The 14553-nt window shown below is 59.4% G+C and overlaps 1 protein-coding gene across 5 annotated transcripts; it reads left to right on the forward strand.

The window, feature by feature from the left end:
- Positions 1-6828: 6828 nt before the first annotated feature.
- RCOR2 (REST corepressor 2) lies at positions 6829-14478 on the forward strand. Of its 5 annotated transcripts, XM_037734377.1 has the most exons (13): positions 6829-6869; positions 9207-9438; positions 10126-10182; positions 10478-10558; positions 10781-10833; positions 10919-11080; positions 11194-11318; positions 11405-11474; positions 11560-11775; positions 12751-12828; positions 12966-13023; positions 13161-13390; positions 13513-14478. In XM_037734377.1, exons 1-13 carry the CDS (start codon positions 6867-6869, stop codon positions 13825-13827), a joined length of 1680 nt encoding a protein of 559 aa, XP_037590305.1. In that variant the 5' UTR covers positions 6829-6866; the 3' UTR covers positions 13828-14478. The 5 variants fall into 5 exon arrangements, with proteins under 5 accessions (XP_037590305.1, XP_037590306.1, XP_017372412.1 ...); XM_037734378.1 differs by lacking the exon at positions 13161-13390; XM_017516923.2 differs by lacking the exon at positions 6829-6869 and having other exon boundaries at positions 8579-9438.
- The last annotated feature ends 75 nt before the right edge of the window (positions 14479-14553 follow it).

Here is a 14553-nt window from a genome sequence, read left to right on the forward strand (position 1 = left end):
AAAAAAAAAAAAATAAATAAAAATAAATAAATAAATAAATAAATAAAAAAGAAAAAAGAAAGATCACCCTGGCTGTCAAATAAAGAACAGATTAGAGGAAGGCAAGAGAGGAGGCAGAGAGGCCAGTGGGCAGACTCTTTCAGGAATAGGATGAGGTCCAGGAGGCACAGTGGGAGAGGGGACTTGACAAGAGCTGGAGACTGATGGATCAGGAAGTAAAGGAGAAGGAAGAGCGGAGGACCACTCCCAGGTTTTGACTTTGGGTCCCGATGGGGAGCGGGATAAGGGCCCCTAATCCCAGCACTTTGGGAGGCTGAGGTGAGGAGATCACTAGAGGTCAGGAGTATGAGACCAGCTGGCCAGCATGGTGAAACCCTGTCTCTATTAAAAATACAAAAAAATTAGCCAGACATGGTGGGCACACCTATAATCCCAGCTACTCAGGAGACTGAGGCACAATTGCTTGAACCTGGGAGGCAGAGGTTGTGGTGAGCCAAGATTGTGCCACTGGACTCCAATCTGGGCAACAAGAGTGAAACTCCATCTCAAAAAATAAAATAAAATAGGCCGAGTGCGTTGGCTCATGCCCGTAATCCCAGGACTTTGGGAGGCTGAGGTAGGTGGATCACCAGAGGACAGGAGTTCGAGACCAGACTGAACAACACGGAGAAACCCCCATCTCTACTAAAAATACAAAATTAGCTGGGCGTGGTGATGTATGCCTGTAGTCCCAGCTACTTGGGAGGCTGAAGCAAGAGAATTGCTTGAACCTGGGAGGCAGAGGTTGTCATGAGCCCAGATCACACCGTTGCACTCCAGCCTGGGCAACAGGAGTGAAACTCTGTCTCAAAAATAAATAAATAAATAAATAAATAAATAAATAAATGGAAGAGGCATAGGGAAGAGGCAGGCTGGGAATATGGTGGTAAAGACTGGTGAAGATTCTATGATAGTTTTGGACAGTCCTGGGAGACAGCAAGTGTTGCTGAGTCAGGAAGGCAAGTGGGGGGATATAGGGGTTCAGAGCCTGGGGTCAGAGGTCTGGGCTGGGGATGAAGGGGGTTACCCACAACCCAGGCTTTGATATCTGAGTCAAATATCAAAATTGAGGGAGTGAATCTAGCCCAAAGGACCCACATGAAGGGTTTGAGGTCCAGCCAGGAGGGGAGCCAGAGAGGAGCTCACTTCCTGGAGCTAGAGGTGGCCCTGTCTGTCCAATCTTGCCCAGAGATGGAGTGAGCTCATACCCACAAAGGTCCTTTGGGTTTAGAGTTAGCAAAGTCACTGGTGACCTTGGAGGAACGGTTTCTGTGGAGTGGTGGAGCTGGGGAGTGAGTGGGAGGTGAGGACAAGGATGGAGGGGTGTGAACATCCCTTTTAAGAAGCGCTTTTTTCTGTTTGAGGCGGTGATACTGTTAGATGAAAGGGTACCTAAGGTGAATAAGGGATGGAGGAAGGGTGGGAGTGGGGTACTGAGGTGCAGGGGGGTGTGTTCTGATGAACGGACTGAAGCAGCTTCATGTGATGAGGGGAAAGACGAACTTGAGTAAGGAGAGGAAAATAGAAGTCAGGGTGCTCAGGACTGGGACTGGGGTCTGTGTGTGATGGGGCCAGCGCTGGGGGCGATGCAAAGCCTGGGGGTGAGGTTGGCCTTGAGGGGGAAGGTCCATCTATGTTACAGGGAGGGGGTTCCTCCCAGATGGCCTCCGTTCTCTCTGGAAGTGGGAGGCAAGGTCATATGCTAAGAGCCATATGGTGGGTGGAGTGGTGGGGGGGGGCTCAGGGGAGATGGCGGGGGTTGGGGAGAGCAGGAAGGGTACTCACTGCTGAGTTGGGATCCCTGGAGGTGCCCTGGCAGAGCAGAGCTCACCCGCAGGACCCAGCAGCCCTGAGGGAAGGGCTGGGCATGGGGCATGCAGATGTGTGGGCCAGGCCAGGGTTTGCAGGGTGGGTGGAGCATCCGGGGCACCAGGTTTGGCTCAGAGAATGGTGAGCAGATCTGTTTGGCTGGATCATACATGGGATAAAAAGCCCTAGAGTACTGGACTGTGAGACCTTTGCCTGGAAGGCAACAGGGAGCCATGGAAGGCTATTCAGTGGGAATGGAACATAATCAAAGCTGTATTTAAGAATTTGCAGGGCCGGGCGCGGTGGCTCAAGCCTGTAATCCCAGCACTTTGGGAGGCGGAGGCGGGTGGATCAGGAGGTCAAGAGATCGAGACCATCCTGGTCAACATGGTGAAACCCCGTCTCTACTAAAAATACAAAAAATTAGCTGGGCATGGTGGCGCGTGCCTGTAATCCCAGCTACTCAGGAGGCTGAGGCAGGAGAATTGCCTGAACCCAGGAGAAGGAGGTTGCGGTGAGCCGAGATCACGCCATTGCACTCCAGCCTGGGTAACAAGAGCGAAACTCCGTCTCAAAAAAAAAAAAAAAAAAAAAAAAAAAAAAAAAAAAGAATTTGCAGGCTGGGCGCGGTGGCTGATGCCTGTAATCCCAGCACTGTGGGAGGCCGAGGGGGGCAGATCACGAGGTCAAGAGATCGAGACCATTCTGGCCAACATGGTGAAACCCTGTCTCTACTAAAAATACAAAAAATTAGCCAGGCATGGTGGTGGGTGCCTATATTCGCAGTTACTCAGGAGCCTGAGGCAGGAAAATTGCTTGAAATCGGAAAACGGAAGTTGCAGTGAGCCACTGCACTCCAGCCTGGCGATAGAGCAAGATTCTGTCTCAAAAAAAAAAAAAAAAAATTTGTAGCCAGATGCGGTGGCTCATGCCTGTAATCCCAGCACTTTGGGAGGCTGAGGCAGGCAAATAACAAGGTCAGGAGTTTGAGACCAGCCTGACTGAAATGGTGAAACCCCATCTCTACTAAAAATACAAAAATTAGCTGGGCATGGCATCGGGCACCTGTAATCCCAGCTACTCGGGAGACTGAGGCAGGAGAATCGCTTGAACTGGGGAGGCGGAGGTTGCGGTGAGCCAAGATTGCACCACTGCACTCCAGCCTGAGTGAGCGAGATTCTGCCTTAAAAAAATAAAAAGAATTTGTATTCAGTGGCCAGGTGCGGTGTCTCACACCTGTAATCCCAGCACTTTGGGAGCCGAGGCAGGTGGATCACTTGAGGTCAGGAGTTCTAGACCCGCCTGACCAAAGTGGCAAAACTCCATCTCTACAAAAAACATAAAAATTAGCCAGGCATGGTGGCGCATATCTGTAATCGCAGCTACTTGGGAGGCTGAGGCAAAAGAATCACTTGAACCCGAGAGGCAGAGGTTGCAATGAGCTGAGATCACGCCACTGCATTCTACCCTGGGCAATAGAGCATGACTCAATCTCAAAAAAAAAAAAAAAGAATTTGTATTAAGTTATATGTGTATACGTGTATAGTGTATAATGGATTAGAGATGTCAGATTGAAGGCAGGTATCTGGAAGTGCTGACATGTCTAAAGGGAGTATCAGTCCATTTTCTAAGTATATTCTGTTGCTATAATAGAATAGTCAAGACTAGGTAGTCTATAAACAAAGTTTATTTGGCTCACAGTTCGGGAGGCTGGGAAGTCCAAGAGCATGGTGCGGTTATCTGGTGAGGGCCTTCTTGCTGTATTCTCACCTGGCAGAAGGAGTTTATGTTCGGGGTGGAGATTAGGAGGCCAAACTCATCCTTTATCAAGAACCCACTCCCTCAATAACGAATATACTCCTGAGATAATGGCATTAATCCATTCCTGAGGGCAGTGCCTCAAGCCCAAAAGTCCCACCTCTCAACACTGTTGTATTAGGGATGAAGTTTCCAACACGTGAACTTTGTGGGAAACATTCAAACCATAGTCGAGATGTGAAGTGTCCATTGTCATGGAGGAGCTTCTTGCTCCAGAAGTTAGACCCAGGAGCTCAAGGTGGGGCTGGACGGGAGCTGGCCCACTGGGCATGGGCTGCCTCATGGAGCAGTGAGCTGTGGGCAGAGGGAGTGCTCAGGAGGGGAGCATGGCTTCAGATGGAAACCAGCACTGATATTGTGACTGCATTCCATGTGAGAGGTCCTTGGATCCTCCTAACAGTCAATGAGGTCAGGATCATCATTCCCCTTTAGAGATGGAGGACTGAGGCTCAGAGAAGACAAGTAACTCACCTAAAGCCACATAGCAAGCAAGAAGCAAAACCAGGACTCACTGTATGTCTAAGCTCCTGCCACTTCTCTTGGGCCCTCTGCTCCACCTGACTGCCCTGGAAGGTGATGGGTGGTTCTGGGGCAGGGCTTGCTGGGGGGCAGATTTAAGGCTCAATGATTCCAATGTCCCAGGGGGACCATGATCCAGGCCCTTCCCCAGGAGCATGGGCTGCCCAGGGTGCCAGGCTCTGCCTCTCTGAGAGGACATTTGTGCCCAGATGGAGGTGGGACCCCCTTGGTCCATGCTGTCACCGCCAGAGGGCGCAGCTATTGTCCAGGTGAGGGCAAGGGGAGGCCCCCCCCATCCCAGTTTCCAGAGAAATTAAGCAGGCTCCCCTTCACAGAATTGGGGAGCTCCTGCCACCTCTCATCTCAACCCCTGGTCTTGCTTAACTTTCCCCAGGGAAGTGGGATTTGCTCAGGGAGTCCGATTTCCTCCTCATGGGTGTCAGACGCCTGGAGTCTCCTTGCTGACCCTGAGCCTGGTCTGCTGCGTCCTACCCCCAACCCTGTGCCACTCCCACATGTGCCTTCTTGACCCCTCCTGCCCCCTCCTTGTGCAGCCACCGTGCCGCGTGGTGCCAAGTGCCAGGTTGCCACCTCTGTCACTTCTCTCAGCTTCTTCACAACCCTGGGAGGGGTGAGGCTGGTGGGGGAAGGAGCACTGGCTCGGCCAGGGGGGTCACCAACTGGGGCCAGAGAAGGGGAGGGCAGCACTCTGGGCCACACAGCCTGTCCAGGGCCTCAGTGGGTGGCAGGGGAGGGAGGAACCGAATTCCTGTCTGGGCAGGACTGAGAGGGTGGGGGCCCCAGAGGGAGCTGTGTGGTCTTTCCACTCTAGCCCACCTCCTCCATTTGCCCAGGGTCACCTCCCCCCAGGCCCCCAGTTGATGGGAGCACCTCCCCCCGGCCCCCTAATTGCTCAGCCAGGTTTTGGCTCGGATCCCATCACACTCCCTCCCCGACCCCAGGGCCCTCCCACCGCCTCCCTCCCTCGCCAAGTTTAGCCCCTTGGCTGTGGCCGCTGAGGGCCTGGCCAGGGTCCCAGGCACTACACCACAGCGGCCAGGCTTTAGGGCCGGAGCGAGGGACAGTCCCAGTCTGTCTGGCAGGGCTGGCGGGCTCGGGATTGGCTGGAGCTGCCCCCGCCTGTGGGAGGAGGAAGCGGTGAGGGGAGGCCAGGCGGCTGGCCCAAGGTCACCCTCCTTTTCCCTCCCAGCATCCCTGCTCAACCTTTGTCCCTGGGGCCTCACCTTGAGGAGGGAGGAGGTGAGAAACCCAGCAGACAGAGCGCAGAGGAGCCCAGGGAATGCAAAAGATTCCTGTCACTTATTCATTCAGCAAACACTGAGTGCCAGGCCCTGAGAACGCAGGAGAAAGAGCCCCTGCCCTCATGGGGTTGCAGCCCAGCCGGAGACAGGGAAGGAAACCACCAAAGGCATCTTGTAGATGTGTGTCTCTGAGCTGTGTGGTGTGTGGTGAGGGCACAGAGTGGGACTCGGCCTGGCCAGGGTGGGCTTCCCTAGGGACCAGGGGAGGGGTGAGGAGCCTTTTCTGGGCCAGGCAAGGGATGCAGCTTCTGGCAGAGGCCTGTGGAGGGGCTGTGCAAGGCTTTGGTTTCCTCATCTGGAACAACGTAGGAAATCAATGTGCCCTGATCATGCTTGCTGCCAGGCGGGCTGCGTCCTGCTTCCTGCGACCTGCTTCCTGCGTCCTGGCCTGTAGCCCTCGAGAAGAAGGTGCTGTCGCTCTCAGTGGAAGGGTGAGCCCAAGCTCATTAGCGAAAATAGTGGGGAGGGCATTCCCGGGAGGCCTCTGGTTCCCACCAAGCTCGGAGGTGGCTCGGGAAGTGAGGGCCTGGGGTGCTCGCCCGTGCCGCCCAGCTTCCCGGGCCCCTTCCGCTGCCTCAGGCTGCAGGAGAGGAGGGGCTGGTCCCCGGGCTGCCTCTCCTTCCCTCCCCTCCCACACCCCCAGGCTCCTGGCCACGTGGCACCTCTGTGCCCCAGGCCTAGGAGAGGACGATTTCTGACCTGGGGACAAGTGGAGCCAGGGAAAGGTGGGTGGGATCTGGGATACCTCGGAGCCCGGATCCGGTGGCGCAGCCCCGCCCTGCAGCCCCGGGGCGGCAGGGAGGGGGTGCTGTCTCTTTAAGAGCCTTCAGGCTGCTGGGAGCAGATGGCCAGGCCGGCCGGGGCCCCTTGTCCTTTGTGTGGCTTCGCACAAAAGAGGGGGCCAGCTGGGGAGGGGGCCGCTGTAGCAGGTGGGAGGGGTGGGGCCTTGCCCCTCCCCCTCCTAACCCTGCACCCTTGCCCCTCGATGAGGGGGCTGTTCACTAGGAATTCGCGTTCCCTCTGGACACCGTGGCCCCCACAGTCGCCCCAAAACTCCGAGGACACGCTTCCTGTGTCTTGGCCCACCTCCTAGGCAGAAGCCTCATTGCATCAGGGCCTACGGACTCCCCAAACGCCGCCCCAAGGAATAAACCTCCCCTCCCTGTCCCCACCTCTACAGCAGAGTCTTCCTTTGGCCCAGAGTGCCTAGCTCTAGCAAGAAATGAAGAGCACGAGGTTCTTAGGGGGCGGGGAAGAGGGGTGCTGGGCCCGGAGGGAAGCCAGTGGCTGGCAATCCCTGCTAGAGAGACTAGGGGTACCTGGGGCAGCCCTGAAGGAAGGAGGCAAGAAATAAGCAGGATGGTGAGCCCGGAGGTGGGGGCAGGAGGCCGGGCCCGGGTCCCCAGGTTTGAGTCTGGAAAGGAGGCAAGGGGGGGTGGGGGATTCAACTGAGGCCCTACCTAATAGGGGGCGGGGGCAAGATGGAAGACAGAAAGGTAGGAGAGGCGGGTGTGCAGCAATGGTCTCCTGCCAGGCAGGAGAGGCCCGAGATGAGAGCCTCCCTAAAGGGTGGAGGTGCTGGGGACAGGGATGGTGCCCTGCCACTCAGGAGGGGTGGGCCTGGGAAGACTCTTTTCGTCTTGGAGCAGACCTCCTCAGCTCAGACAGGCCCTAGGTCCATTCATTCTCCTCCTTTGTCCAGACCTCCCCACCCTGGGGCTTGGTGCCCAATCCATGATTTAAGAGGAGGAAAAAGGCCCCATAGCCCTGGCCCGAGGTGTGGCGGGCAACGTGGCCGCTGGCTGGGTGGCCCCATGTGGCTCGACAGCGCAGCAGCCGGGTGGGGTCGAGCTTGGCTTTCCCTGGCTGTCCGCGGTAGCCCCCAGGAACAACTGGCCCCAGCCGGGTCGTGGCCCGACCGCAGGACCCCGGCCGCTCTGCCGCAGGCAGCGGGTGGGGGCAGGGATCCTGGCTGGGCCCTGAGCTGCTTCTAAATTTAGGAATCTGATTACAGAGTGGCCGAGGAAGGGAAGGGAAAGGAGGGCGCGGGTGCGGGCTCGGCTCAGTCTGGGCACAGCGGGGTGTGCCCTGGTGGAGGTGTGTCCAGGAGCCTGGGGCTCCGGGTGGGAGGGGCGGCGGGCGGGGGCTTCGGCTTGTGTGCACGGCAGCACGTGCCCAGGGCGGCGGGGACGGGCACGGGCGCAGCTCGCAGGCTCGGAGCCGCCGCCGGTGTGTGCGCTGGCTCTTTGTGTGCCTGGCAGGGTGGCTGGGTCTGGCTTTGAAAGTCTCTGCCCACCCCCTCCCCCATCTCCGTCTGTGCCGCTCTACCCGCTTCCCTGTCTGTCACTCTGCCCGTGCTTGTCCGGGGGGAGGGGGATGCTGCTTCCAGCTGGGGTGACAGTGAACCCAGTGGGGAGGAGACCCAGCTCCTCCCTCCCGTGCAGCCCAGACTTTCCCCTACACCTCCTACTCCCCATCCCTCAGTCCTTGCTACCACTGTTTTGGGGTGCACAGTGCAGCAGTTAAAGGGAATTGGGGCGACCCTTGGGGACCCACGGATCCACACCAGAAGCCAAGCTCTGGCTGGGTAGCTCTTGGAGGAATTCATTTCTTGCCTGTCCAGCCTCCTATCCGTTCTGGCCCCCAAGGGCTCATGAAGGGGGGTCCCCCCTGCGGAAGGGGGGGCGGGGAGTTCCTTGGCAGGAAGAGAAATGGAAGGAAAAGCTGGGCTCCACCCGGGCGGGCGGGCAGGCGGCCCCAGGGCCCCCGGGGCAGGCGGCAGTAACCCGAGCCCACTGGTGTGTGGTGCCGGTGTGCGCGTGGGTGGGGCTGACCCCTGGCTACTCCTGGGGGGCAGTGGGGTCTCCCCCAGGGGCAAGTCTGGGAGCCCAGGGACGCGAGGGGAGCCCCCGCAGCGGGACGCGCGGCCCTCCGGGGTCCTGATCCCACCCCCTGGAGGTCTGGCCCCGGTCCCTAGGCCCCGCCCCCCGGGCCCTCCCTCCCACCCCAGGGCCAGATGTTCAGCTGGCGGAGGCATCGGCTGGGGGAGGGGTGCTGAGGCCGCAGCCGGCACTACTTCCCTGCCAGCAGCTTCATTGTGTGCGCGAGGAGTGAGCGGCGGCGGAGAGCGGGCGAGCGAGCGGCAGCCCGAGCGCGGCGGGGAGAGCGAGCGCGCCGGGGAGGGTGCGAGGCGGCGCCCGCGGCTGCGCTCCGCCCGCCTCCCGGCAACTCTGCCCAGTGCCGCGCGCTGTGCGCGCCGTCCCGCCGCCGCCGCCGCCGCCGCCCCCGGGGCCCCGGCCGGCTGCCGTCGCGGACAGGGGTCTGCTTGGGACACGGGTCCCCGCCCGAGGACTGGGGCATCCTGGGCGCAGCCGAGAGGCGCAGAGCCCGCGGGGGGCGCAGATTGCGCTACAGCGCCCGGTCGCTGAACGGCGTGGGCAGGTGGGCGGTGGGATTCCAGGGCGCCCCGAGGACAGGGGGTCCCGACTTCTTCAGGCGAACCCCAATCCTGAGGGGCGCACAGAGCAGTCGCGCCTCAGCCGCACCGGACCTTGCGCTCATCCCTTGCGTCCCCCACTTCTGCACAAACTTTTCTGACGCCCTGGCTCCTGGGGTCACAGAGAGCGCTGGGGGCTGCCCGGTGGGCTCCCACCCCGCTGGACCCTAGCCACGCTGACCTCCTGCTTCTCCTAACCTCAGTGGCGACCTCTCCAGGCCGGGCCGGGCACGGCACTCGGGGCGAGTGCCGCAACCACTGTCGCCCTCCCAAGGCTCCCGCGCCCCCCGGGGCAGCTGGGCGGGGTAATGCCCTCGGTGATGGAGAAGCCGAGCGCGGGCTCCGGGATCCTGTCCCGCAGCCGGGCCAAGACGGTGCCCAACGGCGGACAGCCCCACTCGGAGGATGACAGCAGCGAGGAGGAGCACTCGCACGGTGAGCCCAGTGGCCTAGGGTTAAAGGCGCGCCGGCCTGGAGGGAGCGGAGTGGGGCGGGAGGGGGAGGAGCTGCAGACCACGAGCCTGATACCCCAATGGCTCCTGCCTCTCCTGGACTGGAGCCTCTGCCTTGCTTCTCCCCCTAGCCCAGGCTGCTGGCACAGCCAATCTGGAACCTGGGCCCCTAGGTGCTGTGGAGGCGTCCTGCTCGCCCCTGCCCTGCCCTCAGCCCCTCAGGGACCGAGGCATCCCTCCCTTGCACAGAGTGGGTCCCTCATACCTTGCCACCTTGCAGGGGACTGAGGTCTGGCAGGAGCAGAGGCTCCTGCGGTGGGGAGGAGCCTTGGGGTCCTTGCGGGGCTGTGGTCCAGGTCCAGGGGCTGCCCTCCAACCCCTCTCCCCTCCCCCAGCCGGAACAAAGCACTCTGCTTGGCCTGGGCTCTAAAAGTGTCCTCTTGTCCACCCTCCAGCCCCAATGACCATGGCTGGAGAGGGTCTTTTCCTCTTCCAGTCCCTTCTGTGGCTGCAGGTAAATGAGGGGGACAATCAGGGAAAAGTGAGCCTGCTGGAAGGTGGGGCCTTGGGTGGTCAGGAAGGAGAACTCCAGGCCAGCCAGCTCCCCCGCCACATCCTCCCTCCCGCCCGCCCTCCCTGGAGTCCTGACTGCCTCCCCCTGGCTCCACAGACAGCATGATCCGCGTTGGAACCAATTACCAGGCTGTAATTCCGGAGTGCAAGCCTGGTGAGTGGCAGGACAGGCTGTGAAGTGGGGTGGGGGTGGAGGCCTGGGGCTTGGCCTGAAGCCCCACCTGGGGCACCCTTGGCTGGCTCCCCCTGGAATGACAGGCTGGCAGGGGTGGGTGGCCCTGTGGCATGGTTAGTTTTCCTGTCCTGCCTTCCTGTCTGGGTCTCTGCCCCTCCTTCCCTTCTGGGCCTCACCGCCCAGGCCCCACTCCTCTGCCACCCTCTGGCATGGGTCCAGGCTTGTGCCACCAGGCTGATCTGAGTGTCTTCCCTCCTGCTCCTTGGCCTTTCAGAGAGCCCTGCACGCTACAGCAACAAGGAGCTGAAGGGGATGCTGGTGTGGTCACCCAACCACTGTGTGTCAGATGCCAAGCGTGAGTGGGCACAGCCCTGGGAGGTGTGGGCTTAGGTTCATCCCAGCTCCAGGCCACTCTTCTCAGAAGGGGCCGGAGGCTGAGGTGTGTGTGTGGGTCCAACCCTTGCCCTGGGGCTGGTGTTGAGGGACCTGGTGGATGGGGGGTGGTCCTTTTCTGGACAGGCCTGGATTAGGAGCTATAACCCCCTTCTCCAAGAGCCTGCCCCTCCTGCCCCTGCAGTTGACAAGTACATTGCGATGGCCAAGGAGAAGCATGGCTACAACATAGAGCAGGTGAGCCTTGGCCCTCAGGGACTTCGGAGTGGGGCGAAATGTGCTGTGGGCAGCTAAGCCTGAACTGCCCCTTGTCCCGGGCCAGGCACTGGGCATGCTCCTGTGGCATAAGCACGATGTGGAGAAGTCGCTGGCTGACCTGGCCAACTTCACTCCATTCCCTGACGAGTGGACAGTAGAGGACAAGGTGCTGTTTGAACAGGCCTTTGGCTTCCATGGAAAGTGCTTCCAGCGGATCCAGCAGATGGTAAAGCCCTTCTGCTCCCACTCCCTGGCTCGCCTCAGCCCCTCCTTTCTGAAGAGCTTACCTGGGGCCTAGAGTCTTGGGTGGGCCCCAGCTTCTGGCGATTCCTCCTCTAGCTGCCCGACAAGTTGATTCCCAGCCTGGTGAAGTATTACTACTCTTGGAAGAAGACTCGCAGCCGAACTAGCGTGATGGACAGACAGGCCCGGCGGCTGGGGGGCCGAAAGGACCGAGAAGACAGGTGGGGGCAGGAGCAAGCACGGGGCAGGGGGGCAGGCACAGCTCCTGGCACCTGCCTTATTCCCTCCCTGGCCCCTGTGTCAGCAGTGATGAGCTCGAAGAGGGTCGAGGAGGTGTGAGTGAGGGAGAGACTGATGCTGGAGACCCCAAGAGAGAGGTGAGCTCCCAGAACCTTCAGGCCCTGCCTGCCCTCGTCTCTCTTGGGCTCTGGACCACCTGCCTGCTTCTCCTTTCACTGGCAGCCTCTGCCCTCTCGGCCCCTGAATGCACGCCCAGGCCCTGGGAAGAAGGAGGTCCAGGTGTCTCAGTACCGCCACCACCCTTTGCGAACCCGGCGTCGCCCACCCAAGGGCATGTACCTGAGTCCTGAGGGCCTCACAGCAGTGTCAGGAAGCCCGGACCTTGCCAACCTCACACTCCGAGGTCTTGACTCTCAACTCATCTCCCTCAAACGCCAGGTGGGGGCCTGGGAAACTAAGGGGCTATGCAGAGGGGGCATTCGGCACCTGGGAACTGAACTCTGGGGACAGCCAAGGTGTAAGGGAGATGATTCAGGGGCTGAGCCCCATCCTCTGAGACTCTGGGTAATGTGGCATTCTTTTTGGGCCCTCTTTTAAAAACTGGTCTGCAGGCCAGGTACGTGGCTCACACCTGTAATCAGGCACTTTGGGAGGCCAAGGTGGCCGGATAACCCGAGGTCCAGAGTTCAAGACCAGCCTGGCCAACATGGTGAAACCCCATCTCTACTAAAAATACAAAAATTGGGCCGGGCGCGGTGGCTCACGCCTGTAATCCCAGCACTTTGGGAGGCTGAGGCGGGTGGATCACAAGGTCAAGAGATCGAGACCATCCTGGTCAACATGATGAAACCCCGTCTCTTCTAAAAATACAAAAAATCAGCTGGGCACGGTGGCACGTGCTTGTAATCCCAGCTACTCAGGAGGCTGGGGCAGGAGAATTGCCTGAACCCAGGAGACGGAGGCTGCGGTGAGCCGAGATCGCGCCATTGCACTCCAGCCTGGGTAACGAGAGCGAAACTCCGTCTCAAAAAAAAAAAAAAAAAAAAAAATTAGCGGGCCGTGGTGGCATGCGCCTGTAGTCCCAGCTACTCAGGGGGCCGAGGCAGGAGAATCGCTTTAACTTGGGAGGCAGAGGTTGCAGTAAGCCAAGATTCTGCCATTGCATTCTAGCCTGGGCAACAGAAAGAGACTCCGTCTCAAAAATAAATAAATAAAATAAATAAAACCTGGTCTGCAGAAAGGGGAGAACTCTCTACTGAGTAGTTGTGCAAGGGGAACAAGCCAGATGGTGGATGGCAGAGACCTTGGCCAGGGCAGTGGTGCTGGTGTCCGTGCAGAAGTAGGGCCCTGAGGGGCGTGGTGGCCTGCCTGAGATGGGGCGTCTGACGTTCCTCCACTTCCTGGCCTTCCCAGGTACAGAGCATGAAGCAGACAAACAGCAGCCTGCGCCAAGCCCTGGAGGGCGGCATTGATCCACTCCGACCCCCGGAGGTATGGTGGCTCCTTAAGTTAGGGTGCAAAAGAGGGGTTCTCTCTGGTGGTAGAGCAGAAAGAGTACTGCTTGGGGAGCAAGGCTGCCTTGTGCACAGTTCTGAGTCTAAAGAATATGTGTGTTCCTTGCTTTCCAGGCCAACACCAAATTCAACTCCCGCTGGACGACGGATGAGCAGCTTTTGGCTGTCCAAGGTGGGTTAAACTGGTGAGAAGAGAGGACTAAGGAATCTATCTCCCCGCCCTCCAAGGAGCGTGGGGCAGAGGGAAAGGGTCAGGGAAGTAACTAGTTCTAAGGGGTATTGACACTGCTGCCCTTTTGACCCTTGCAGCCATCCGTAGGTATGGCAAAGACTTTGGGGCTATTGCAGAGGTGATTGGGAACAAGACTCTGACCCAGGTGAAGACCTTCTTTGTGAGCTACCGGCGCCGCTTCAATCTGGAGGAGGTGCTGCAGGAATGGGAGGCTGAGCAGGATGGGGCCCCTGGAGCCCCAGTCCCCATGGAGGAGGCTAGGAGAGGGGCTCCCTTGCCAGCCCCAGCCTTAGAGGAAGATGATGAGGTGAGAAGGGGATGAGAGAAAACCCTCAGAGAGGAGAGGCGAGGCGAGGTGCTGCCTTCAGTCCTTAGACTTGGCTGAGGCGGGGAAGAGCCTGGCTTCTTACTCTTTTTTTCTCCCCTCAGGTCCAGATTACATCGGTCTCCACGTCTGTGCCCCGATCAGTGCCCCCTGCGCCACCCCCCCCTCCACCTCCCACCTCACTGTCTCAGCCGCCTCCACTGCTGAGGCCACCTTTACCCACGGCTCCCACTCTGCTCCGACAGCCACCCCCACTGCAGCAGGGCCGCTTCCTCCAGCCCCGGCTGGCCCCCAACCAACCCCCACCACCTCTCATCCGCCCTGCTCTGGCTGCCTCCCGCCACAGTGCCCGACCTGGCCCTCAGCCCCCACCCACCCTGATTGGAGCCCCTCTGGAGCCCCCAGCGCCCTCACTCTGAGCCCTGAGGTCCTCCACCAACCACAGGCTTCAGGACCCGTTTGCTGGACATTCCCAGCCATCTCTAGTGTCACTGAGGACAGAAGGGACTAGGGCCCTTGCCGGGTCTTTCTAAGACCCAGAGCTGCTGACAGCCCGGCCCAGACCTGTGGGTTCTGCATGTGTTCCTGGCAGCTGGGCCTGTCTCCCAGGGGCCATGGCCAGGGTTCAGGGGCCTTTGAGCTGGCCTGAGGGCACTTTTGCTTCCTGGCCGGGACTGGAATGGCTGCCTCCTAGTCTGTTGGGGCTTGGCGTCTGGGCCCTGCCCTTTCTGTGTGGGAGGTAGCGACCTTAGCATGGGGGTGGGGACAGGACAGTTGGGTGTGCTGGCTGTCCTCATTCCTCTTTCCCTTCTTTTAGCAATAAGTCTGGGGTGAGGTGGGGAGGGAGGCTGCAGGGGGGAGGTGGACAGAGGGACCTTACAGCAGCAGAGGCTGGAAGGGAAGCTCTGTCTTTAGGGGCCAGCTGGGAAGTGCTAAGGAGCTGAGGATGCCCACCAGGACCACCTTTCAGAAGCTTGGAGAAATGGGGGTTGGGAACTTATGCAGACGTGGATTTATTTTTCAACATTTTTTAAAAATTAAAAAAAAAAAAATAAAACCTCCTAAGCTTACTGAGTTTTCTTTCCCTTTTTGTGCAAGGGCCCTGGACTTTGCTTCCTGTCTGTGCCGAGGGTGGGTGGGGAGCT

Source organism: Cebus imitator, unplaced genomic scaffold (assembly GCF_001604975.1).
Source record: "Cebus imitator isolate Cc_AM_T3 unplaced genomic scaffold, Cebus_imitator-1.0 Scaffold609, whole genome shotgun sequence".
Lineage (NCBI taxonomy): Eukaryota > Metazoa > Chordata > Mammalia > Primates > Cebidae > Cebus > Cebus imitator.

Excerpts from the sequence above, each read along its gene's own strand:
- RCOR2 (XM_037734377.1), top strand. Across the intron at positions 12,829-12,965 it reads ATCCACTCCGACCCCCGGAG|GCCAACACCAAATTCAACTC; the intron begins GTATGGTGGCTC and ends CTTGCTTTCCAG. Across the intron at positions 13,024-13,160 it reads GCAGCTTTTGGCTGTCCAAG|CCATCCGTAGGTATGGCAAA; the intron begins GTGGGTTAAACT and ends TGACCCTTGCAG.